Source organism: Rhinolophus sinicus, chromosome 18 (genome assembly GCF_057876585.1).
Source record: "Rhinolophus sinicus isolate RSI-liver-muscle chromosome 18, RSI-T2T, whole genome shotgun sequence".
In the NCBI taxonomy this organism is placed as follows: domain Eukaryota; kingdom Metazoa; phylum Chordata; class Mammalia; order Chiroptera; family Rhinolophidae; genus Rhinolophus; species Rhinolophus sinicus.
This window is the reverse complement of record NC_142518.1, coordinates 71380913-71408270: the sequence shown is the minus strand read 5'-3', so window position 1 is coordinate 71408270 and position 27358 is coordinate 71380913. Positions and strand designations below refer to the sequence as shown.

Sequence of the window (27358 nt, the reverse complement as noted above, 5' to 3'; positions counted from 1 at the left end):
ACACTTCCAGTGGTCTTGTCCATGGCCTTCTGAATACAATAATCTGAATTTGATGGACACATTAAAGGCCACAATCTGGAAGGACCTGGTTACAGACCCGTGGTCCACCTTAAAGGACATCACCTGAAAATCTGCTTTCTCTAAAGCCGTTTGGTGTTTTTTTGGTATCCTGATTCAGAGGTTATGTTTAGAATTATTCCACCATCCTATATGAACACTTTGTAAGATACATTGTATATATTACTCCCAAGTTTTTTCAAGGCTAGAAGAGACTGTATGAAGACTCACCTGAAGGATTTCTCGGCAGATATAAGCAATCCAATCTTCTTTCAAACTCTGATTTCTGGTCATTCTCACTACATCGGTGACTGAGCCTGCTGCACACAACTCCATGACCATCTGCAGGGAAGCCAGCAAAGTATCAAGAATTAAAAAGTAATTCTCTGAAAATAGCTGGAGAGTTTTAGTCCATATGGCTTGTATTTATACACAATGTTTAGAGATTAAGACACTGCAAAGACTAGCGCAATTGTCTGGTGGAAGACTCCAAAGGCTAGTGGAATTAGAAAGAGTTGGGAAAAATCCAAATAGAAGGCAGGAACTACACCAGGGATACTTAAGGAGCAGGTGGGATTTGATATAAGACTTAAAGGATACATAGTTTTGGATATGCTGAGAAGGAAGCACATTCAGTTTATTGAAAACAGAATGAGTACATGCCTTTAGAAAGAAGCTCGTGCAGGGGACAAGCCTGAGTGATGGTTGTTGTGGAACAGAAACTGTTTTGGATGTGGTAGGCTGTTTATTCTTTTCTATTTCATTAGATTGTTTGTACTCAGGTGTATGACAAGCAATAATATCAGTTGTCAACATATATAAATAAGGGGGTAATTTTCTGAAAAGAAAATCTTAGTATTCCAAAAGGAAATAAGGTATATTTTTCGAATATTCATGATTTGGGGTTTATTCTTTTGCTTCCCTTCAACTATGGAAATAATTAACTTGCCTATAGTTTTAAAAATACATCTTTTGTTCTATTGATAAAGTAGTTTTGACGTGGGCACTAATGCATGAACCAATACTTAAAGTTTGCTAGTTTAATTATAATAGATTATTCTCCTTCATGTCAGTCAGTCCTCTACTTAGTAAATGTATGGAAGCAAATTTACTAGTTGGGCACCTGATTCACTTACGGTAGAAATAAATTTTCTGAGAAACTGAATTATAAAGCAAAATCTGAATGAGACACTGTCAAAAATATTAGCCTTAAAATAAACATTTCTTATAAATAAATAATTTGGGAAAAATAAATGGCCTACAAGAATGCAACTGATAATTTTTCCTTTTGAGTTGTAGTTTGGAGAAAAATAATCTAGAATTTGAAAATAAAAACAAAACAGTTATAAAAAATAAATAAATAATAATAATAATAAATCTAGTCTTAATGTTGAAATGTAAATTCTTTTGAGATCTTCCGTACCCTGCTTCTCCATCTGCAATCAAATTGACTCAGTTCAAGGAAAAGTTTCCCAAGAAAGAGTTTCTCATTCCCCAACTTAATTTAGATTTATTTGTTATTTGTCTACATAGAATAGAGCATTTAGTTAACTGGACATTTGGGAGAAAATAAGGTTAAATTAAAGACCTCTAAATTTGCTGGTTATCAAAGTGTGGTACCCAGACCGGCAGCATCAACATCAACTGTGAACTTGTCATAAAGTACAATTTTGCGGACCCACAGCCCAGACCAACTGAATCAGTAACTCTGTGTGTGGCTCAGCAACTTACTTTATCAGGATATCCAGGAGATTCTGATGCATGATAAAGTTTGAGAGCCACTGTTTCAAATTTAGTCTCTTGTTGAAGACCTTTCTATAATGTCCACTGTCCTACTTCCTAAAGCCCATTATATAAAATGTAACAGAATCTTTCCTTGACATTTGAAGATCCTGAAAAGTCTCAGTCATAATTTTAGAAAAAATACTATTTCTTGACTTGGACTGAAAATGGAAATGTCGCAAGTGTACACTAGCCCCTGCTAATGTTTTAAATGTTCTTTTTCAAATAAAGGTATCCTTGACCAAAGCTCATTTTCTTTTGATTTGACTTTTTATTGTATAGTGGAAGGCAGAAACAATTCTGGTAACTGTAGTGTGGGTTTCAGTTAGCTTTTAAAATACCTCATTGATCTGTAATTTGTGATACTGTAGGTATGATGACTAAGAAAAGGGTAAGTGAACTAAAAATTTAGAAAAGAGTTTCTAGGAGTCAGATTTAAACATAAGTACATATACTTAGCAAACACTTAAAATGCACCCATATGTTCATATCAAATGCTAATTAGAATTGATACTTATCAAGTCATTATTTCCATCAGGCAGTCTCCTTAGTCATATCTCTAATTTACCAGCAAATTAATAATTACATAAAATTAAAAGCAGCAAAACTAAAACTATACTTGAAAAGAAATATGTTAGAAATTTCAGTGTTCATTTGAGTCCCCCCCCCACCCGCACCCCCCGACCATCCTACCCCCAAGCCCCTTGCCAGGTACTTAAGTTATTTTTTTTTTCCATATTTTATCCCTCCCATCTCCAGGAATTAGAGAACATTTTGTCATACTCTTTTGAGAATTTGAATGCTTAACTTTCCCTGTAAGTGCACAAAAGGGGCATCTCAGTTTATGAAAGTATATGCCCTCAAGCGACACCTAGTCTTATGGAATAACATCAAGGTAATTAAATACATACCCAAAGTTGGTGCCTCTGGCCAGGGGGACTCAGCTTGAAAAATGCACCATAGAAAGACACAATGTTCTTGTGGAAAGAGTACTTCTTCAAAAGGTTGAGTTCAGTCCTGAGATCTTCTTCCTCATCCTGCAGAATAAGAATAAAGCTCCTAAACTGCCATTCAATGACACTGGGAGTCTAAATTATAAAAGGGGAATCCTATGGCCACCTATTATGTCCCACAGCTATTTATAATAAAATCTCAACTAGAATTGTCAGAGAACGGACATCTCCAGTTAACTGGGAATTTGGAGAAAACAAAAGTTAATTTGAAGTTGTTTTAATTCAATGGTTCTCAAAATGTGATCCCTGGACCAGCAGCAATGGCCATTGTATGAAGTTTTCACTGAATGGCATCACAGTTTTGTTTGTTTGTTTTGTAACAGTTTTATTGAGATATAATTTATATACCATACAATTCACCCATTTAAAGTATAGAATTCACTGCTTTTTAGTATACTTACAGATTTATGCAACTATCATCACAATCAATTTTAGAACATTTTTGTCACCCCCCAAAAGAAACCCATACCTTTTAGCTATCACCCTTAAATTCTGCCACACACATCTGAGCTTTAAGTAACCATTAATATCCTTTATGTCTATAGATTTATCTATTCTGGTAATTTTATATAAATGATAATCACATAATACATGGACTTTTGTGACTAGTTTTTTTGCCAAGATTCATCAGTGTTATCACACTTACCAGTAGTTCATTCTTTATCATTTGTCATTCATTAAATGATGGAAATTTAGGATATTTCGACCCTTTGGCTATTATAAATAATGCTCTTATGAGCATTTATATAAAGTTTTTGTGTGGTTCTGTTTTCATTACTCTTTAGTATATGCCCAGGAGTGAAAACGTTAGGTCAAATTCTAACATTTTGGTAAAATGCCAAACTGTTTTCTACAGTGGCTGCACCATTTTACATTTCCAAAAGCAATGATAATTCCAATTCCTCCATATCCTCACAAACATTTATTATTTTATGTTTTATTAATATCACCATCCTAGTGGGTAAAAAGTTGTACCTCATTGTGGTTTTGATTTGCAAATCTCTGATAACTAATGATGCCAAGGATCTTTTCACATGTTTCTTGTCCGTGTGTATATGATATTCAGAGGAATGTCTAATCTAAACTCTTTGCCCCTGGTTTTTAATCAGGTTATTTGTATTTTCATTACTGAAACATAAGTTTTACTTCTATGTTCTAGATACAAGTACTTTATGTGGAATATGATTTGGAAATATTTTCTCCCATTCTGTGGGCTTTCTTTTCACTTTTTTGATAGTGCTCTTTGAGGTACAATAAAAAAATAATGAAGTCCAATTTATTGATTTCATGTTTTGTTGTTCGTATTTTTTTTTAATTTAATTTTATTAAATTTACTGGGGTGACAATTGTTAGTAAAATTACATAGATTTCAGGTGTACAATTCTGTATTACATCATCTATAAATCCCATTGTGTGTTCATCACCCAGAGTCAGTTCTCCTTCCATCACCATATATTCGATCCTCCTTACCCTATGGCAACCACTAAACTATTGTCTGTGTCTATGAGTTTCTGTTTCTCATGTATTGCCAAATATAAGACCATGAAGATTTACCCCAACATTTTCTTGTAAGCATTTTATAGCTCGGGCTCTTAGATTTAGGTCTTTGTTCCAAATTTAGCTAATTTTCGTATTAAATAAGTGTCCAACTTCATTCTTTTACATGTGGATATCCAGTTTTCTTAGTAATATTTGTTGAAAAGACTATTCTATACCCATGAATTGTCTGTGCACCCTTTTCAAAAATCAGTTTAATATATATATATATATATATATATATATACACACACACACACACACACACACACACACATATATGTATAAAGAGTTCTATTCGATTTATCTATATATATGCTTGTCCTTATACCTGTACCACACAAACTTGGTTAGTTTGTGATTCAGTGTGTTTTAATGGCACGGGTTTGATCTGTGCTGATCTGTTTTAAAATATATGCTTCAATTCTGGTCAAGGTGATGGAGTAGGTAAATACTGTACTTGCATCCTTTCACAACTACATGAAAATTACAACTAAATTATAGAACAACTATCACTGAGAATCACCTGAAGTCTAGCTGAAAAGAAGTTGCATAACTAAGGATATACAGAAGAAACCATTTGAAACTGGTAGGACGGGTGGACACACAGAACTGGCTGATCCCCATACCCACATGTGGGGATTAAAAATCAGGAGGGATATCTGGGCTGCAGAGGTCCGCCTGAAGAGCAAGGCGTCCCAGTCCCTCAACAAGCTCCTCAGTCCAGGGTTTCACTGCTGAAAAGAGAAGTCCCACAACTTCTGGCTATGAAAACCAGCAAAGACTCTGGATAAGCGAGACAAAGTGCTGCTGGAGTCTCTGGCATTCCTCTTAATGGGCCCACACAAGGACTTACTTACTTGCTGACGGATTCAGCTCTCAGCTCCATCACTGGGGAAACCACTCAAAACACACCAAGGACATACTGGGAGGAACTGAATTGATGGATTCAAGGCAAGAGTTGGAGGGGCAGCTTTCTCCCAGACAGAAGTGTTCGCAGAAGCCATTATTTCTTTGTTGAGCCCTAACTTCTTCCAGTGTGCAGACACATGTAGCCACCATATCTATGTCTCCATCAACCTAGCTAATACTGTTCACCCCATACTGGTTCCCTGGGTAAGAAAACAAGACTCGTGCATATGCTGCCTACAAAAGACTCACTTCAGATAAAAAAACACACAAAGACTGAAAGTGAAAGGTGTGAAAAAGTTATTTCATGAACATGGAAATGAAAAAAATAAAAAAGCTAGGGTAGCAATACTTATACCACAGAAAATAGACCTTTAAACAAAAGCTATAACAAGAAACTAAGAAGGACCCAGTAATCCATTTTTGTGTGTATTTATCTGAAGAAACACAAAACATTACTGCGAAGGACATGTGCATTCTTACATTCACTGCAGCATTATTTATAATAGCCAAGATATGGAGGCAACTTGGATGTTCATCAATGGAAGCAAAACAGATTAATCTGTCCCAGACCTTTAAAATCAACCCCTAAAATTTAGCATGAATTTTACTATCTAACGATAACACAGATCCATAAAATTTATGGCGTTCATAAACCGAAATGTTCGTCAACGGAGACATTCGAAAACCGAGGTACAACTGTACATTTTTTGGTGCCCTCTGTATATAAATTTCATTCTATTATAATTTTAAAAAGGTCTCCTACTATATGTATAAAAGTTCAATTTATTTAACCTATTCAGGATGCTCTTATTGTACAGTGTGAAACATATTAATATTAATAGTATTTAAAGTAAGCAACACTTAAAGATACAGTTGAGATACAGTTGAGCTCCTAACCTATTGAGGCAGGTAGTTAGCATGACTTCAGGCTGTCAGGAATTCCCTGGTAGAATGAACAAGCACAGTCACATCTGCAAGGTCGTTGCCCTGAGAAACATCATTAGCACAAGACAGCTGGTTTGTTTCAAAAAGTCCCATTCAAAAAGTTCTGGTTTGTTTCAAAAAGCCTTCTCAGAAGCCTCCTCAAGGCTGAGAAGGTGATAAGAATGTACCAGTAGGCATCAGCTTTTCTCCTTAGATTCATAAGTAAAAGTATAAAAACAAGTGTCATGCAGTGTCGCTAGTCCTGCTCCCCGCACAAGAAGGCAGGATATGGTGAGGCCAAAAAGGAACACCAACAGCGTTATAGATAGGGAGTCATACCACTATATTCTTGATGGCAGCTGGTCGAGACACAAAAGCAAACATCCTCCCATACCCCAATGAGGGGTCTTCCTGCACCCCAGTCTCACTGGCAGCCTGGCGAGACATAGGAAGTAGGATCCACGCGATTAGCAATCCGCCATCTGCTTGCTAACCACACTTGCTAGCCATGATCTGCCATCCGCTTGATTGCCTGCCAATCAACCAACCCACAACCCTTTGCTAACTGCAATCTGCCCTTCCTAGCCCAGCCACAGCAGTTATATCAGTGGCCAATGGCTAACTGGTTACAGCTGATGACCAACTAGTAACAGCTGATGGCCATCTACTACCCAAGCCAGCACCTTTACATGTAAGGCCGAGAGCCTGGAAACTGCTCTCTGGGACTCTGTCCCCACAAGTCTGTGCGTTAGCTAGTGGGCATCCCAGCTTCGGGTACCCCTGCCCACTTGGGATCTGTAATTCTTTGCTTTGATAAACTATCCTCTTCTGCAACCTCTCCAGTGCATGCTTCCATTCTTCAGTTTCATGCAACTATGATCTTGGTGCACATAACATAGCATCAGAATCCTACATCATTTATTGGGGGCTCGTATGGGATTGAAGCAGAGGTAATCACACTGCTTCTGCTACTACTTGCCCGGCTTCAGGCTTCCATTTTAATGACTCTCAACAAAACTGGACCTCTGTCAGCCACTTAAAAGTGAATAGCACAGCTATTCTGCAGTGGGTCCCGAAGGCTCCCTGGGTCTTCCCCTGGCCCGACTGCCTGGAAGGGTACTGATCAGAGGCTGTCTCTCCCCCTCTCTGCTACTTTCTCCTATTCCTCTGCTGTTTTTTTCCTTTTTGCGAGGAGGCTGAATACTGGTGTGTGGCTAGGATTGTGGGCCTTTGCAGACAACTGAGGGGCTCTTTCCATGGCTACACTGTGGTGGGTCCCAAAGGTCTCTCTGGTCCCTTCCCAGCCTGACCGCCCATAAGGGTGCCAGTTGGATGACTCCTCCATCTATACTGCTATTTTTCATCCTGTCACCATCTCTCCTCAGCTCTTGAAATGCTGGTCCAGGGTCTCTTCCCTGTGAGACCTCCTCAACACTCTCCACCAGCCTCAAGACATCTTAAGGTAAGAACATGGACCTCTGTCTCTATAGAACATCTCTTGTTACTCAGGATAAGATTTACTGGCGTTTGGCATACTCTCTCATATCATCCTATTGGAATCTCCTCCACGTTTTAAAGTACAAATGGAGGTGTCCTGACATTCACACTGAACATGTCTTGTTTTTGTAACCTTCCCACCAATTACTGATTTTTCCAATAACTGTTTAGCAGCCCAAGTCCATCTAGGACAGCACCCGTGGGGTCCCGAATTTCTCACTGCTTTCCTTTTACACCTTTGTTTTTGCGAACCATCAGACAACATCCTTGGGGAAAGCCAACATATTCCGGAGTTGCTTTTCCTTAAGGCAACTGCCTTGTCCGAAGCCTTCTGGGGCTTCCAATACCTTTTTGTGCCCCCTAACACATTGGACTACATGGCCTCCCTCCACACCCTTTCGTCCAAGCAAGGTACCTTCTTTACAGACTTTGAGCATATACTCCCTGCTTAACTATCTTTATTTGAAAGGCCACCATTACTTTGACCACACCATCAATTTTTGAGACACCCAGAGTTTGGCCATACACCCCTCCACTTTAAGACACCTCATTATTGGCCACTGCCTTTATCGGCCTGCGGGCCAGCACCAAATATTCAGGCGGGGACACACATGGATTTGGGTAGTCGCTCACTGGGGACATGGGCCAGGCAGCCCAGGTAAGCACAACTAACTCTGGCATGGCGTGTCTCCCTACATGCTTCAGAACAGGTCGTGCAGTCTCCTTGGCCCAAGCTTCTAGGGGACACCCTAGACAACGCTATTGGGAGATGAATTGCAAAGGGATGCCTTTCTTTTTGCCTTCCCCTTCAGATGGGCAATCAGCCTTCATGTGCCTTCACCTCCCTGAATTGCACCTTGAAACACTGAGACAAATCTGACCCTCAGACTCTGAAGAAGTGGTGCCTGGTCTTCTTTTGTTCCAAGGTTTGGCCTCAATACAAACTAGAAGATGGGGAAACTTGGCCTTTGGATGGAAGTAATAACTATCATACTATCATACAGCTAGATCTGTTTTGCAGATGGGAAGGCAAATCATCAGAAGTTCCATATGTGCAAGCTTTTTTCTCTCTAAGGGACAACCCAGACTTCTGACAAAAGTCAAAGTTGACCCAGCTCTTTTGGCTGTGATTTCTTGTCTCCCTCCTCTAAAGAAGACCCATTCAAAGGAACCTCCAACGGGACCCTCCTCTTCAGAGGAAGTCCCCTCAGTAGACACCCAGTCAGAGGAATGTCCCAAAACTCTATACCCTACCCTTCCTCCTTAGCCGGCTCCTGTCCTGGCTCCCTCTTGTTGCTCTCCATATCCAGGACCTCCTGTACAAAAGCACCCCCAGCTAGGAGCAAATCTTCCTCCCTTACAGGAGACGACAGGAGAATTTGGGCCTGTGAGGGCTCAAGTCTCTTTCTCTCTACAGGATCTCAGACAAATAAAGGGAGATCTAGGGACGTTTTCAGACGATTCTGATAAATATATAGAAGTTTTCCAGAACTTAAACCAGGTCTTTGACCTCTCTTGGAAAGATGTGATATTATCTGTAAATCAGACTCTCACTAATTCTGAGAAACAAGCAGCCTGACAAGCTGCCGAAAAGTTTGGAGATGATCAGTTCCTAGCATATCATGATGAACAGGCAGAACGAGACTCCATTTGGGAGTATTTCCCTACAGGGAAGTAAGCAGTACCCACTAATGATCCACAATGTGATCCTGATACAGCCATGGGAAATTGGCTGAGAAAACACTTTCTGGCATTCATATTAGAGGGACTGAGGAGAACTAGGACCAAACCCATCAATTATTCAAAGCTGTCTACTATTAGCCAGAATTTGGAAAAAAATCCCCCAGACTTTTTAGAAAGGCTCAGGGAGGCCCTCATTAAATACACTCGTATCGGGCCAAACACCCTCAAAGGGGAAATTCTTCTAAAAGACAAATTTATAACTCAGGCTGCCCCAGATATCTGCAGGAAATTACAAAAATTGGCTATTGGCCCTGAAGGCACCTTGGACCAGTTATTCAAGGTAGCCAACACCGTCTTTTACAATCAGGACCAGGAGGAAGCTCAGGACAAGGAGAAGGAAATAAGAAAAAAGGTGGAAGTATTGGTGGCTGCCTTACAGGCTACAACCCAACAGGGTACCCAGGGAAAGTCTGATTGCTACCATTGTGGATAGTCTGGTCACTGGCGAAGGGAATGCCCATGGTGACTGGAGCCGACCCAGAGACCTCCATGGCCCTGTCCCAGCTGTGAAGGGGATGACTGGAAGTCAGACTGTCCCCGGTGGCCTCCACCTTCAAGACCAGCCTCGCCCAGCCAGACTCCCACATAGGACTGAGGGGGCCCGGGACTTCTAACAGAGGCTTCTTTGTCCCATCTAATCATCGGGACTCCCGAGCCCTGGGTAACCCTAGAAGTAGAAGGAAAATCTATTGATTTCCTTCTAGACACAGGAGCCACCTAATCCATCCTCCTCTCCAACCCAGGGACCCTCTCTAATTGAGATGTTACTGTCCAAAGAGTAATGGGCAAGCCAAATTACTAAATATTTTTCCCAGCCCTTAGGCTGCATATGGGGTGACCTAATGTTCTCCCCTTCTTTCTTAATCATTGCAGAAAGCCCTACCCCACTACTGGGTACAGACATTATGCCTGAGATGGGAACTATTATTCTCCTAGTCCCTGGAAGTATTCCTAGCTGCCTCCCGGTAATGGAAGCCAACATCAACTCTGATATTTAGGCCTCACAAGGGGTAATTGGTCGTGCCTTCATGGCTACTCCAGTCCACATTCATCTTAAGGACCCCACTCTATTTCCTTGCCAGAAACAATACTCTCTAAAACCCGAGGCATGGAAAGGACTAATACCAACCATTAACAATCTCAAATGACAAGTCCTTCTTAGAGAATACAGCAGTCCTTGCAATACCCCCATCTCAGGAATTCCCCAAACCAAATGGGGAATGGAGACTAGTTCAAGACCTCTGGTACATCAATGAGGCAGTTATTCCTAGACACCCTATAGTTCCAAATCCTTACACACTCTCAGCCCAAATATCTGAGACTACCAGATGGTTCTTGGTGTTAGATCTAAAAGATGCCTTTTTCTAGATACCATACACCCTGACTCACAATATCTCTTTGCCTTTGAGGACCCTGAAAGCCAGCCTGCCTTATCTGGCCCTCTTGTTAGAAGGTCCTGTAATCCAAATATGGACCTGTTCCACCCTCAACATGGCCACATTTCTCCCTAAGATGGAGGAAGAATTAACTCATAACTGCCAACAAGTCTTAATGCAAACCTATGCTGCTAGAGCAGATTTACAAGACATACCCCTAGACAACCCAGATAGAACTCTTTTCACTGATGGGAGATCTTTTATACAAAATAAAACTTTTCTCATTTTTCTTTTATTCATTATTAGAGGGATTACCTCATGCTGTTGCCTACAATGCGTCTCAGCTTGCAGACCACCTAATGGCTGGCTATGATGGTCTACAAGACAACAACATTCTCACCTGGACTCGTTCATCTACCAGGGACCTTTAGATAGACCTCTAGACAAGTCCTAGCTGCTGGTCTCTCTATCCCCCTCCCCAACCTGAAGTAGCCAGAATGGTCATCACCCCTACTCCCTAATGGCAGTTAGGGTTTCGTCTTCAGAGGGAGGATTCAGGCAGGTTAGTTAGCATGACTTCAGGCTGTCAGGAAATCACTGGTATAATGAACAAGTACAGTCATATCTTCAAGGCCGTTGCCCTGAAAAACATCATTAGCACAGGACAGCTGGTTTGTTTCAAAAAGTCTTGTTCAGAAAGTCCTGGTTTGTTTCAAAAAGCTTTCTCAGAAGCCTCCTCAAGGCTGAGAAGTTGATAAAAATGTACCGATAGGCGTCAGCTTTTCTCCTTAGATACATAAGAAAAAGTATAAAAACAAGTCTTTCCTTTAGCTAATGGGCATCATTGCAGCTTTGGGTAGCCCCTCCTGCTTGGGAGCTGTAATTCTTTGCTTTAATAAACTATCCTCTTCTGCACCCTCTCCAGTACATGCTTCCATTCTTCTGTTTCATGAGACTACGACCCCAGTGCACATAACATAACATCAGAATCCTACATCATTATGAAATCCAGTGAAAATGGATACCATTGACTTCATTTGGGCATGAATTAGAAAAAGGCCAGTCGGCATGAAAAGTAATAAAGGGGTTAACTTCTAACTATCATTAGTTCTCCGTAGAATTTTCTTCATTCACCTTGACTTGATGGCCTGGGGTTAGGGGAAATACTTCTTTCAGCTAAAATGAATAGTTAACCGAATATATGCGTATCTAGTCAGTTATCATTTTCCTTCCTTGTTAACTTATTTGCTTCGACTGAGTAGAAAAAATAGGCAATTACTTTTCATATTTAGCTATATTGTGGTTGGGATTTAAAAATAGTTCTAAATAAATATATGGCAATGTACTAGGTTTTGTAGTATCCCCAAGTATTCATAATATATCTTGTAAAAAAAAGTTTGAAATCTAGGAAAATGGTTGGCAGCTGCAGAACATTATCATTTCCCTAGGATTTTCCAGTGGACTTACTCATAAACATTCATCTACCAGAAAACAAATTAGACACCTATTTGTCTTTAGGGGAAGTAGATGGTGCCTGATTTCTCCAATTGGGAACCCCATGGCAGGTTCTCTGCTTGTATTCATTGTATAATAAAGGCATGCACGAATAAAACAATCAACTTGGAGTAGGGTTTCTGGGGTGGGGGAATTCCTTCCCGCCCATTCTCAGGAAATTTTTTTGCTTTCCCATTCCTGAATCCCGAGAAAAGTTGGTCAGGAAATTGGGAAAATTGGCTCCTTGAACCCAGTAATACCCACAATGGGAAATAAACGTACTACTCACAATGTACCTCTTAGACATTTTTTCTATTTATCGCTATCTAAAGTTTCATTGTGTTACAATGTTACAGGCCACCAGACATGCACGCGCAACACCAGAATCAGATATCACATGACCAGCTAATTTTAGCTCTTATAAATCGAGCACATTTTGTCATGGAGAACAGAAAACAGTTTGTATTTACACAGAGAAATATTTATTTTCACAACCCAGGATTTGACTACAAAGTCATCTTCAGGTGAACTAAGGAAATCTAAGGTAGTGTACCTTAACATGACATTGTAGTCAAATCCTGGGTTGTGAAAATAAATATTTCTTTGTGTAAATACAAACTGTTTTCTGTTCTCCATGATGAATCATTTCCACAAAGTGACGGCCAATACTACCAACGACATTCAATCAGTTTGTTTGCGGCTGACAATTGTGATGTATGTGAGTGTTCTTGGCTCTCTCAGCTGCTGTGGGTAAGTCAGTCTATTTAAAAACAACTTGTACTGCTAATATTTTATTCCAATATTACAATAATTTCCAATCTCATATCATAATGTTTTGTGGCACTTTTTAGCTATAAATATTCACTGCACAATATAGGTGTTTCTTAATTTTTTCTTAATGCTTTTAAAGGAAATAAAATTTGAATTGGTTAAATGTAGAGATCTTGTGTCTCTACACAAGAGATCTTGTGTTTCTCACAAAATACTTGTCTTGTAAATAGAGATCTTTTGTCTCTCACAAAATACTTGAGCAACGTTAGTTGTCTATGTGAAATGTAAGAGGATGAATTTTTTGCCTTGTCAAGTAAGAATGAAATTGCATGATTGGCAAAGTCATTAAAGGAAAGACTTTTTAAAGGAACATTTACAGCAGAAGAAGTTCCAAGAGAAGAAATAAAGGATCTCCTTACTGAGAGTTCTGACATTAAATCAGAATCTGCTCTGAAGTGTGAATTGACTAAAGCAATATCAATTTCGATATCAAAGCCTAGCCCTATGCATGCAGACAAAATATTTGCTTCTTTAAGGAAGGAAATGAGCTTATATGAAGCAACGCATTCTCTCACTCCCAACTTGAAGATGCTTTTAGATGCACTCATAACAGTTCGACCAACATCTACAGAAAACGAAAGAAATTTTTCCACATCAAGTATATTTGTTACAAATGGAAGATCACGATCGTCTGATTGGGCAATTAGTGCTCTATGTTTCTTAAAGTTTCATTTTAAAAATGACAAATAAAAATGATTTGAAGTACTTTTTTAAAAATTTTCAAACGAGTAATATTTCATTTGTTTTCTATTAATGTTTAATTTAATAAATAAAATATTTAAATGAGTTTGGGAATGTTAATACATTGTGTGATGTATGTAAAAACTCACTGTATACTATAAGGTTGGGTTAAATAAAGTTTGTATTAATTACATTGTTTGTATTTTGAGAAAACCTGAAATATAACAAAAACCTATCCAAAATGATACCGTAGTGACCCCTATTTAGCACGCAGGGCAAGAGATGCGCTAGTCATTAAATTCCGGTCGACCTCCATTTAGGAAATTTTATTTACTCTTTTTTTTAATTAAATTTATTGGGGTGACAATTGTTAGCAAAATTACATAGATTTCAGGTGTACAATTCTGTATTACATCACCTATAAATCCCATTGTGTGTTCATCACCTAGAGTCAGTTCTCCTTCCATCACCATATATTTACTAAAGTTTTGTGTTGATCTTTTACATATAGGAGTGTCTTGAAACCTCTGAAAGACTGCGCTGGGGCCACGAACCCCAGTTGTTCCATCTTCTCTATGGCTTTTCTGTTTATTAACATTTACTGTTACAGCCATTATTACAGATGATCAATGAAAATTAAATGAAAAAGATTATTTCGGGAATTCTCGAGAATTCTTGGGAAATATGATTTCCCGTTCTTGATTCCTGAAGGTTCTAAAATGTCGGGAATTTGGAAACCCTAAGTAGGAGTATGAGGATTATATGGAGGTTCAGGTTCCAGTCTCATCCCAGCCTCTAACAAATTCCTGTTTAATTCGCTTTACCTGTTTTCTACAAAAAATGTTGATCTTTGTGGCTTTCATTCTTTCAATGTAGGACCCTTAAACTCAACTTCCCTTGTGATGTGGCTCTCCTTTGAAATGGTAACAATATCTGCCACCACATAGTGATAAACCTCAGGCAGTAGTAATTCTGTATGTACTTTGGCACTCTCAGTTCCTAGTAAGGCGCAGGGTTCTGCTGAGAGGAAGATACATTCATAAAGAGTGCAATAAATAGAAATGAGATGATGGTGTGAGGATAATAACACAAAGAATAGGTTAAAGAAAAGCAGGGGCCAGACTGGATCCTTTGACTTGTTTGGCAATTTGATATCGAGGACTTTCCTTTTCTATTGGGTTAGAAAGCTTTTGTCCCAAACCAAGAATAGGATAATGGCTGGGCTCTAGATACTATGTAGTTGCATTTGACCATACTGTTTAACCATGTCTATAAGTAGGCCGAATACTCTGATGCCATTTTATCTCTGAGGAACCTGAGGCCTAGACAGGTAAGACCACTTTTCCAAGTAATTCTTGGCTACTTAGTGGTAGACTTGGGATTTAAACTCATGTTTCTGGACTTCCACATTATTGCTATTTCCATAAACTTCTTACTGAAAAGGATGTGTATGCAAGTCACAAACTTCTGTCTGTGGTTTTTTTTTTCAATTAAAGTTTATTGGCACAAACTTCTTATCCCAAGGGATTCAAGATGATTTAGAGATGCTAACTGGCTGATCTGCTAGCAATTATTTTTCTTACTAAAATATATAATCAGATGATTCGAAGTTCCCAACTATAAAAAGGTTTAAGATTGGGTTTCCCACATACATGTAAATTCCCCCCAAACCAATAAAGCAAGATCAGATATGTTTGTAAATCTTTAGTGTGTTTGCCGTTCTCAATTAACAGGAAGTTGAACTTGTGAGAAACACGTATGTACATTATATCTATCAGGCCAAGTGGGTAATTTAAAACTCTCACACATATCTCAGTAATATGATGCTATAGCATTTCCTGGCTCAGGGCCAGCTGATCCCAGAGGTGGCCCGAATATCCTGTTTTTTGTCAAAAAGAAGCAGTTCAAGAACGTCAAAACTTCCTTTGTAATTTCACCCAATTCCAAAATCAAAATTCTTTTCCCTCTGTAAAGAATACCTGAGAGTGTTTAGGGAAGATTGTTAAAGGGGTTTATTTAACACAAATGTTTGATAAAAACAGAATTGGTCAATTAGATTTTTCATACATTACCTTTCACAGCTCCTTGATCTACCAAAGCATATTATTAATGAGTACTACCTGTTCCATTTGGATATGCTCTGTCTCCCAAGATACACTGTAAACAAACAGGAGCCTAGTACTTAATAGATGAATCATGAAGCTGTTTACCAATATTTTTTCAATATAACTAGAATGTTTTTCTGAGTATGACTGTTAATGAAAAAGGTTAATTTTAATGTGCCTGAGATCATATTTATTAAGACACAAAAAGCTGAAAATACTTGAATTCCAAATACTTGACCTCAGGGGAGAAAAATAAGAAAAACAAATATCAGTGTATTTTATTGATAAGAGAAAGGGTTCTGCTTTTGCATCACAGAAAACTTTGATAGGTCACCAGCATCTAGATCACCAACATCTACTGGAAAAGAATTTTCTTTGCCCGATCTTATTCTAGAGCCTGCAAATTATTGGGGTCATAGAGACTATATTGTAAGGCAGTTAAAAAGGTTCAAGTAGAAAACATCTTCACAGTCCCTCATGTATTTCAGTACTGTGCCAGATATTTGAAGACTTTTAAGCTGGGTATCCTGTTAAGTTTCTGTCTGCTATCATTCTTGCAATAAAAGACGGTAGCCCTTATTTGGCTCATATCCAATGGCGATGTTTCTTAGAATCATAATGGGGGGAAAGTCAGTCCGAAATAAGATGTAGAAGGTGTGAAAGAGGATCTTGATGAGGCCAATTTTTGGCAAAAGTTGCTCTCTGTCCCATCATCCCCTTTGTCTCTACTCAGCTAGTGGGCTCTATGCTGGGTAGATTGTCCTTCACCTGCAGTCAACACTTACTTATTCAGGGAGCAGTTTCTTCTAAGTTCTGCTTTCTGACAGATGCCAGTGTTCAAATATGATGATTGAATCTATGCGACTATGTTAAAAGATGAATATGTTATCCCTTCCAGACAAGAACATTTTAGTAGTGGCCTTCTAAAGATAATGATACAATAAAAAGGAATTAGTTTAAAGTTGAAAACTAAAGGTAAGACTATTTGGGGACTTTCAGTACTCACGCTGTATCTCCATCCCACAGACTTTTGATATTTATTCACTCTCACTCGCCTTCCTATTTCAGGTAAAGGCGTCTGCAAAACCAAGTAAAAAATGTTATTAGATCCACTGGTACATTCTGAAAATAAGTTATTCTTCAGTACTTTGTGCTCTTTGAGTACTAAATGGAAGAATACAGTAATACTATTCCTCTCTCAAAATTTGCTAATAGTTTTAATAAAAATCATATATATATATATGATTTTTATTAAAACTATTAGCACAATTTGAGAGATTATATATATATATATATATATATATATATATATATATATAGAGAGAGAGAGAGAGAGAGAGAGAGAGAGAGAGAGAGTGAGAGAGAAACTTGGCACCAAATTCATAGTAACAGAGTTAACTGTCATATTAATGAGAAAATTACAGTTTAATGTAAGTAAAGTGCTATTTCCCCTTACAAAACAAGGTAATTGACACGATCAATGGGCTGAATGAAATACTTAAACAATATGTTGTTTAAGTATTTAAAAAGTTAGAGTATCTAACAAGTAAATTGAATGAGGAGCAAAGTCTCTTAAGTTAAAACAAGGAAATAAGTATTTTGGAGAGTGTTATTCAAATAATGCTAGACTGATTATTTGAGAGTCATGGTTTGTAGGACAAAATAAATCCATAAAACTTCAAAACCCCTTGAAACTCACATTGGTTTGCAACATTTGACGTTTACTGACAAGACAAAAAGCATGCAACTCTTTAAATAGTTTCAGCAATTCACTCCCTGCACAAATTGTAAAAGAACAATGGATGGCATTGATAACAATTCACTGAATATGTATAGCTTTTCAAATACAACCTTTGAGAATTTTCCTTTAGGGTATAGCAAAATGAAAATTTTGTGACCTTTGCTATGTTCATGCTAATATTACCTTGAGAAAGTGAGGCACTCATGCTAAAGAAAGAGGACAGAAATCAGTACTTAGCAAATTCTATGACAATATGTTATGAACCGTGACACAACTTTATGAATGTTACCAGGAACAGTGCCAATTAAACTGTCTCAGTTGTTCATCTGTCAGAAAATACAAGAAAAGTTTGCATATCTGACAAGTTCTTTCTTTCTACCTGTCATTGAGTATCTAATGGCCTCGATTCTCAAAAGGAATAGTTGGAGAGGGAAAAGAATATGATGGAACACAGAAAGATTAGCACAATATTAGAAGGAATCGCCTCTTTGCCATTCCTGGAAACAGATAATCAACTAGAAATAGAAATACAGATAATGTCTTTATTCTTAGAGAATACCAAAATATGTCAAACTTTCACTGTGAGTAAAGCATTTTATGGGTAAATATAATACATCAAAAAAATAAAACACACTAATGATAGAAATAATACTAAATGATAAATATAATAAATCTAGATTCATATCATTATAATTACATACTAATGATTCAAAAAACAAAATAATATTTTCTGAGCTATTTATCACAAGACCATAATCCATTAAGAGAGCAGAATACAGAGAGTATATAATATTACCTTACGAGCATTCATCACTTTAACAGCTGTAAATGCACCCGTCTTTTCATGGAGTCCCTGAAACACAGGATAGTAAAAACAACATCAAATGCTGGTTATATAATCAAGCAAACAGAAAGCAAAGTGAAAAATATTCAAGTTCAATAAGGTGAAACACTCTAGCCTACCATGAAATATAAAGTAGTATATAAAGAGTAAATATAGGGTATGATATAGAGAATAGAAACATTACATTATGAACATTATAAAGAAATACCAAATATTCCACTCAAAAATATCAAGCATATTTATGGAATAAGTTTTTTTTCCCCTTTTTATTACAGTATTCTTGAAAAACAACATTACATTAATTTCAGGTGTACAACATAGTGATGTAGCATTTATATACCTCACAAAGTGATAACTATGATAAGTCTGGTCACCATGCACGGTACAAGTTATAAAAATATTATTGACTATATTCTCTATACTGTACAATACATCCCTGTGACTTATTTCTTTTATAACTCGGAATTTTAATTTTTTATTATATTAGTTTCAGGTGTACAAAAAAAAACATAATGATTAGATATTTACACCGCTCACAAAGTGATAACCCCTATATACTACTATAATTTAAAAAAAATACCGAGAGAGAGAGAGAGAGAGAGAGAGAGAGAGAGAGAGAGAGAGAGAAGAAGAAGAAATGTATACACATTTTAAGAAAGAAAAAACTATTAAAATTGTAATTCTCTATACTGATAACAAAAGATGAATACAGGTATATTATCATGGGATGTAAAGTACAACATAGGGAATATAGTCAATGGTATTGTAACAGCTACGTATATACTATGTCAGAGGGGTAGTAGACTTGGCGGTAGTTTGTACCTCTTAATCTCCTTCACCTTTTTCACCCATCCCCCAAACCCCTTTCATTCTGGCAACCATCAGTTTGTTCTCTGTATCTGTGAGTCTGTTTCTGTTTTGTTTTGTTTTTCAGATTCCACATATAAGTGAAATCATATGGTATTTGTCTTTTCCTGTCTATCTGAGTTATTACAATAGCATAATACCCTCTAGGTCCATCCATGCTGTTGGAAATGGCAATAATTCATTATTTCTTATGGCTGAGTAATATTCCATTGTGTATATATACCACATCTTTCTTATCCATTCATTTATCAATGGACACTTAGGTTGCTTCCATAGCTTGACTACTGTAAATAATGCTGCCATGAACATAGAGGTGTTGAGTATCTTTTCAAATTAGTGTTTTTGTTTTATTCAGATAAATACCCAGAAATGGAATTGCTGGGTTCTATGGTAGTTTACTTCACTGAATTTACTTTATTATTTACTTATTTCTACTTATATTGGACTTCATTTTTAATTTTTTGAGGAACCTCCATATTGTTTCCCATAGTGGCTGCACCAATTTACAATCCCATCAATAGTGCACAAGTGTTCTCTTTTCTCCACATCACCAACACTTGTTATTTGTTGTCTTTTTAATAATAACCATTCTGACAGGAGTGAGCTGGTATCTCATTATCATGTTGATTTTCATTTCCCTGATAGTTAGTGAGGTTGAGCATCTTTACATGTGTCTGCTGGCCTCTGTATGCTTCTTTGGGAAAATGTCTGTTCAGATACTTTGCCCAGTTTTTTTATCAGACTGTGTTTTTTTACGTTGAGTTTTTAAAACGCTTTATATATTTTGAATATTAACCCCAATAGGATGTACCATTTCCAAATATATTCCCATTCAGTACGTTGCCTTTTTGTTTTGTTGATGCTTTCCTTTGCTATGCAAACACTTTTTAGTTTGATGTGATCCCATTTGATAATTTTTGCTTTTGTTGTTATTCTCTGAGGAGACAAAGACAAAAAAAAAAAAAAAAATACTTCTAAGGCCAATGTCAAAGAGTTTAATGCCTGTATTTTCTTCTAGGAGTTTTCTGGTTTCAGGTCTCACATTTAAGTCTTTAATCCATTTTGAAAAAAAAAAAAATGCCATTGGTATTTTGATAAGGATTGCATTTATTCTGTAGATTGCTTTGAGTAGTATTAAAATTTTTTATTAAAGTTTATTGGGGTGACAATTGTTAGTGACGTTTTAAGTATATTAATTCTTCCAATCTATGAACATAATATATCCTTCCATTTATTTGTGTCATATTCAATTTATTTTATCAATATATAGTTTTCAGAGTACAGATCTTTTAGCTCCTTGGTTAAATTTAATTCTAGGTATTTTATAATTTTTGATGCAATTGTAGATAAAATTGTTTTCTTAATTTCTCTTTCTGAGAGTTCATTATTAGCGTACATAGACACAAGTGACTTCTGTATATTTTGTATCCTGTTATCCTGTGAATTTACTGAATTTGTTTATTAGTTCTAATAATTTATTGATGGAGTCTTTAGGGTTTTCTATATATAGCATCGTATCATCTGCAAATAGTGACAGTTTTACTTCTTCCTTTCCAATTTGGTGCCTTTTATTTCTTTTTTTTTTTTTTTTTTCTTTTTTTTTTTTTTTTTTTCTTTTTCTTGTCTGACTGCTGTGGCTAGGACTTCCAATATGATGTTGAATAAAAGTTGTGAGAGTGGACAACATTGTTTTTTTCCTGATCTTAGACAAAAGCTTTTAACTTTTCACTATTGAGTATGATGTTAGCTGTGGTTATGCCATATATGGCATTTGTTATGTTGTGGTATGTTCCCTGTATATCCACTTTATTGAGTGTTTCTTATCATTCATGGCATTTACATGATGTCAAATGCTTTCTCTGAATCTACTGAGATCATATTTTTATCCTTCATTTGCTAATGTAATGTATCATAAAGACTGATTTCTGGATATTGAACCATTCTTGCCTCCATGGAATAAATCCAACTTGATCATAGTTGATGATCCTTTTAATGTACTGTTGAATTTGATTTGTTAATATTTTGTTGTGAATTTTTGCATCTATTTCATCAGGGATATTGGACTGTAACTTTTCTTTTTTGTAGTGTCTTTGTCTGATTTTCGTATCAGGGTAACACTTGCCTCAGAATAAGCTTGAAAACATTCCTTCCTCTTTTAAATTTTTGGAAGAGTTTGAGGATATGTATTAATTCTTTTGTAAATGTTTGGTAGAATTGATCTGTGAAGACGTCTGGTCTTGGACTTCTGTTTGTTGGGAGTGTTTTTGAATAGTGATTCAATTTGATTACTTGTAATTAGTCTGTTCATATTTTCTGTTTCTTCCTGTTTCAATCTTGGAAAGTTGTATGTTTCTAGGATTTTATGCATTCCTTCTAGGTTGTCCAATTTGTTGGCATATAATTGTAGTATTCTCTTATGATCCTTTGTATTTCTGTGCTATTGGTTGTCACTTCTCTTTCATTTATGGTCTCTCTCTGTCTGTCTCTATCTCTGTCTCTCTCTCCTGGCTAAAGGTTTATTATTATTATTTTGCAATGGACCAGCTCTTAGTTTTGTTGATCTTTTCTATTATTTTAGTCTCTATTTCATTTATTTCCACTCTACTCTTTATTATTTCCTTCCTTCTACTTACTTTAGACTTTGTTCTTCTTTTCTAGTTCTTTGTGTAGAAGGTTAGGGTTTTCTTTTTTTCCTTTTTTCTTTTCTTTTTTTTTTGTGTGTGTGTGTGTCAGTGTGATTTTTCTTGTTCCTTGTGGTAGGCTTGTATTGGTGTAAACTTCCTTCTTAGAACTGCCTTTGCTGTGTCCTATGGATTTTGGAATACTGTGTTCCATTTTCAGTTGTCTCAAGGTATTTTTTGATTTCCTCTTTGATTTCTTAGTTGGTTGTTTAGTGTCATGTTGTTTAGACTGCATGTGTTTTTGGTTTTTCTGTTTGTTTTGGTTCCAGTTTTCTTCTTTTAATTGATTTCTAGTTTCATACCATTACAGTCGTAAAAGATGGTTGACGTGATTGCAGTCTTCTTAAAATGACTTATTTTGTGGCCTAAATGTGATCTATCTTATGAAATGTTCCATGGTCACTTGAAAAGAATGTGTATTCTGCTGTTTTGGGATAGAATTTTATGTATGTTCCATTCATTTGATCTAATACGTCATTTAATTCCAATGTTTCCTTGCTGATTTTCTATCTGGATGATCTATACATTGATGCAAGTGGAGGTGTGAATAGCCCCTACTATTACTGTATTACTGTCAGTCTCTCTCCCTTTATTTTTAATATTTGCTTTATGTATTTGAGTGCTCCTATGTTGAGTGCATAGATTATTACAATTGTTATATCTTCTTGTTGGTGTGATCCCTTTATCATTATGTAATGCTCTTCTTTGTCTCATGCTATAGTCTTTGCTTTAACATCTATTTTGTCTGATATAAGTAAAGATTTATCAGGATTCTTTTCATTTCCGTTTTCATGGTATATATTTTTTTGCATTCCTTCACTTTCAGTCTGTATGTGTCTTTAGATCTGAAGTTAGTCTTTATAGGCTGGATATGTATGATCTTTTTTTAAAAAAATCATCTACATTATATCTTTTGATTGTAACATTTAGTCCATTTACATTTAAAGTGATTACTGAGAGAATATACTTATTGCTTTTTTTTTCTGTCATTTTTCTCCTGCTCTCTTCCCTTGTGATTTGATGACTTTCTTTAGTGTTGTTTGGTTTTCTTTCTATTTATTTATTTATATTTTGTGTGTATCTATTATAGGTTTTTGGTTTCTGGTTACCATGAGATTTACATATAACAACCTATGTATACAGAACGCCATTTTAAATTCATGTTTGCTTAAGTTCAAACACATTATAAAAGCTGTAGATTCTTATTCCCCCTCCTATGTTTTGTTTTTGACATCATATTTTACATCTGGGTGTGCATGTGTATATGTGTATCCCTTAATTAACTATTGTAGATATAGTTTTATTAGATCCACTACCTTTACTATATGTTTGACTTTAACCAGTAAAATATTTTTTTGAATATATTTTCTTATTTCTAGATTTGGCTTTTTCTGCTTAAAAAGTCCCTTTAATATTCTTTCCTTCCTCCCTCCCTTCCTCCCATTCTTTTTTCCTTCATAATTCTGGTTTACTGGTGGTGAACTTTCTCAGCCTTTGCTTGTCTGGGAAACTCCATCTCTGTTTCAATCATGAAAAATAACTTTGTTGGGTAGAGTATTCTTGGTTGTAGTTTTTGTTTTCATCATTTTGAATATATTGTGCCATACCATCTGACCTGCAAAGTTTCTGCTGAAAAATCAGGTATCTGAAAATCTTACGGAGGTTCCCTTATAGATAACTAGTTGTTTTGGTCTTGTTGCTTTTAAGATTCTCTCTTTAACTTTTGACAGTTTAATTAAGATGTGTCCTGGTGTGGTTTTTTTTGTGTCATCTTGTTTGCCATCTTTGATTCCAGAGCTTCAATGTCTGTTTCCTTCACTAAGTTAAGAAAGTTTTCAGCCATTATTCTTCAGATAAGTTTTCTGTAACTTTCTCTTTCTTCTTTCCTTCTGGGACTTGTAAAATGCAAATGTTAGTACACTTGATGTTTTCCCAGACATCCTTTAAACTATCCTCATTTTTTTTTTAACTACGAGAAATTAAATGCTGCCTTCCCTTTGGAGAGGAGGGGAACCAGAGTTTGTTGACCCAAATACACTTTTGGGATATTATTTTTTTAAATTAAAGTTTACTGGGGAGATTATTATTAGTAAAGTTACCTTTGTTTCAGGTGTACAATTCTGTAATACATCATCTGTATATCACATTGTGCTAACCACCCAGAGCCAGTTATCTTTTTGTCACCTCATATTTGATCCCTTTTACCCTCATCTACCAAGCCAATCCCTGCTTATGCTCTGGTAACCACTAAACTATTGTCTGTGTCTATGAGCTTTTGTTTATTCATTTGCTTGTCTTGTCCCTTTGTTGTTTTCAGTTTCATATACCACATATCAGTGAAATCTCATGGTTCTCCACTTTTTCTGTCTGACTTATTTCGCTTCGTATTATAACCTCAAGAACCATCCATGTTGTCACAAATGGTACTATTTCATCTTTTCTTATGACAGAATAGTATTACATTGTGTATATATACCACAACTTATTTACTATTCATCAATCGAAGAATACTTGATTTGTTTGCATATCTTGGACACTGTATATAAAGCTGTAATGAACATTGGAGCACATATGTCTTTATGGATATATGTTTTCAGATTTTTTGGGTAGGTACCCAGGAGAGGGATTGCGAGGTCACATGGTAATTCTATTCTTAATTTTTTGAGGAACCTCCACACTGCCTTCCATAGTGGCTGCACCAATTTGCAATCCCACTAACAGTGTATAAGGGTTCCTTTTCTTTCACAGCCTCTCCAACACTTGTTATTATTTGTCTTGGTGGTGACAGCCATTCTAACTGGTGTGAAGTAATATCTCATTGTGGTTTTTATTTGCATTTCTCTGATGATTAGTGATGGTGAGCATTTTTTCATATGTCTATTTATCATTTGTATGTCTTCTTTAGAGAAATGTCTCTTCAGGTCCTCTGCCCATTTTCTAATTGGATTGCTTGTTTCTTTGTTGTTGAGTTACACAACTTCATTCTATGTTTTGGATATTAGCCCCTTCTAAGAGGTGTTGTTTGCAAAAATCATCTCCCATTTGGTTGGTTGCCTCTTTATTTTGTTGATGGTTTCTTTTGCTGTGCAGAAGCTTTTTAGTTTGATATAGTACCATTCATTTATTTTAGCTTTGACTTTCCTTCCTTTGGAGTCAAATTCATAAAGTGCTATTTGAACCCAAGGTCCCTAAGTTTAGTACCTATGTTTTCTTCTATGCAGTTTATTGTTTCAGGTCATAAGTTTAGGTCTTTAATCCATTTTAAATTAATTTTGGTACATGGTGACATACAGCACTCTAGTTTCATTCTTTTGCATGTGGCTTTCCAATTCTCCCAGCACCATTTATTGAACAGGCTGTCTTTTTCCCATTGTATGTTTTGGGCTTCTTTGTCAAAAATTATCTGTCCATATTTATGTGAGTTTATTTCTGGGTTCTCAATTCTATTCCATTGGTCAGTGTGTCTGTTTTTCTGCCAATACCATGCTGTTTTGATTATTGTAGCCCTGTAGTTCAAGCTAAAGTCAGGGAGTGTTATATATCCAGCATTGTTCTTTTTACTCAGGATTGCTTTGGTGATTCGGGGTCTTTTGTGATTGCATACAAATTTGATCATTTTTTTTGTTCTATAGCTTTTAAAAATTCCATTGGGATTTTGATGGGGATTGCATTAAATGCATGTATTGCTTTGGGTTATATAGTCATTTTAACTCCGTTGATTCTTTGAATCCATGAACACAGAATGTCTTTCCATTTCTTTGTGTCTTCTTCAATTTCTTTTAAAAATGTCTTTCAGTTTTTATTGTGTAGGTCTTTACTGTATTCGATTATTGTTTCTAATATCTTTCTGATGGAGTCCTTAGGGTTTTCTATATATAGCATCATGTCATCTGCAAACAGTGACAATTTAACTTCTTCATTCCCAATTTGGATGCCTTTTATTTCTTTCTCTTACCTGATTGCTCTGGCTAGGATTTCCAACTCTATGTTGAAAAGCAGAGGTGATAGGGGACAGCCCTGTCGTGTTGCTGAACATAGAGCAAAGGGCTTCAGTTTTTTTCACTATTAATTATGATATCAGCTGAGGGTTTGTCATATATGGCCTGTATTATGTTAGGGTATTTTCCTTCTATACCTATTTTATTAAGTGTTTTAATCATAAATGGATGTTGCATTTTGTCAAATGTTTTTCTGCATCAGTTGATATAATCATATGATTTTTGTCCTTTCTTTTGTTTATGTGGTGTACAACAGTGATCGATTTGCAATGGAAAAACCTTGTGCCCCTGGGATGAAACCCACTTGATTGTGATATATAATCTTTTTAACGCATTGTTGCATTCGACTTTCTAGAATTTTGTTTAGGATTTTTGCCTCTGTATTCATCAGAGATATTCATCTGTAATTTTTTGTTTTTTGTTTTATCATTACCAGGTTTTGGTATCAGGGTAATGTTGGCCTCATAAAATGAGTTAGGGAGTATTGTCTCGTCTTCAATTTTTTTAAAGCATTTGAGTAGGACAGGTGTTCGGTCTTCTGATTGTTTGGTAGAATTCACTAGTGAAGTGATCTGGTCCCAGAATTTAGCTTTTGGGAAGGTTTCCCATGTCTGATTCAACTGTCTTACTGGTGATTGGTCTATTCAGATTTTCCAGTTCTTTGTGATCTAGCCTAGGAAGGTGATAGTTTTCTAAACACATGTCCATTTCTACTAGGTTGTTGAATTTGGTGGCATATAGTCCTTCGTACCTTTCTTGGATGATCCTTTGTATTTCTGTGGCATCCGTGGTAACTTCCCCTCTTTCATTTCTGATTTTGTTTATTTTTAGCTTCTCTTTTTATGTTAGTGAGTCTAGCCAAAGGTTTATCAATTTTATTAATCTTTTCAAAGAACCAGCTCTTTGTTGCATTATTTCTATTGTCTTTATGTTCTCTATTTCATTTAGTTCTGCTCAGATTTTTATTATTTCCTTCCTTCTGCTGACTTTGGGTTTCATTTGCTCTTCTTTTTCTAGTTCTTTAAGGTGTAATGTGAGCTTATTTATCTGGGATTTTTTTTTTTTTTTTTTTGAGATAACCCTGTAAGGATATAAATTTCCCTCTTAAAACTGCTTTTGCTGCATTCCAAAAATTTTGGTAGGATGTATTTTCATTCTCATTTCTTTCTATGTATCTTTTGATCTCTCCTCCTATTTCTTCTTTGACGCAGTCGTTCTTCAAAAGTATGTTGTTTAATCGCCACATATTTGTGGGTTTTCCTGCTTTCTTTTTGCA

The 27358-nt window shown here is 36.4% G+C and overlaps 1 protein-coding gene across 2 annotated transcripts in view; it reads right to left on the bottom strand.

The window, feature by feature from the left end:
* NRK (Nik related kinase) overlaps nucleotides 1-27358 on the bottom strand; it is a 167036-nt gene that overhangs the window by 74029 nt on the left and 65649 nt on the right. For both annotated transcript variants that reach the window (XM_088794783.1, XM_019713865.3), the window contains exons 3-6: nucleotides 18489-18545; nucleotides 16958-17029; nucleotides 2751-2876; nucleotides 289-399 (exon numbers count right to left, since the gene is read on the bottom strand). In XM_088794783.1, coding sequence (XP_088650909.1) covers nucleotides 289-399; nucleotides 2751-2876; nucleotides 16958-17029; nucleotides 18489-18545 — 366 coding nt within the window. The remainder of the gene's footprint in view (nucleotides 1-288; nucleotides 400-2750; nucleotides 2877-16957; nucleotides 17030-18488; nucleotides 18546-27358) is intronic.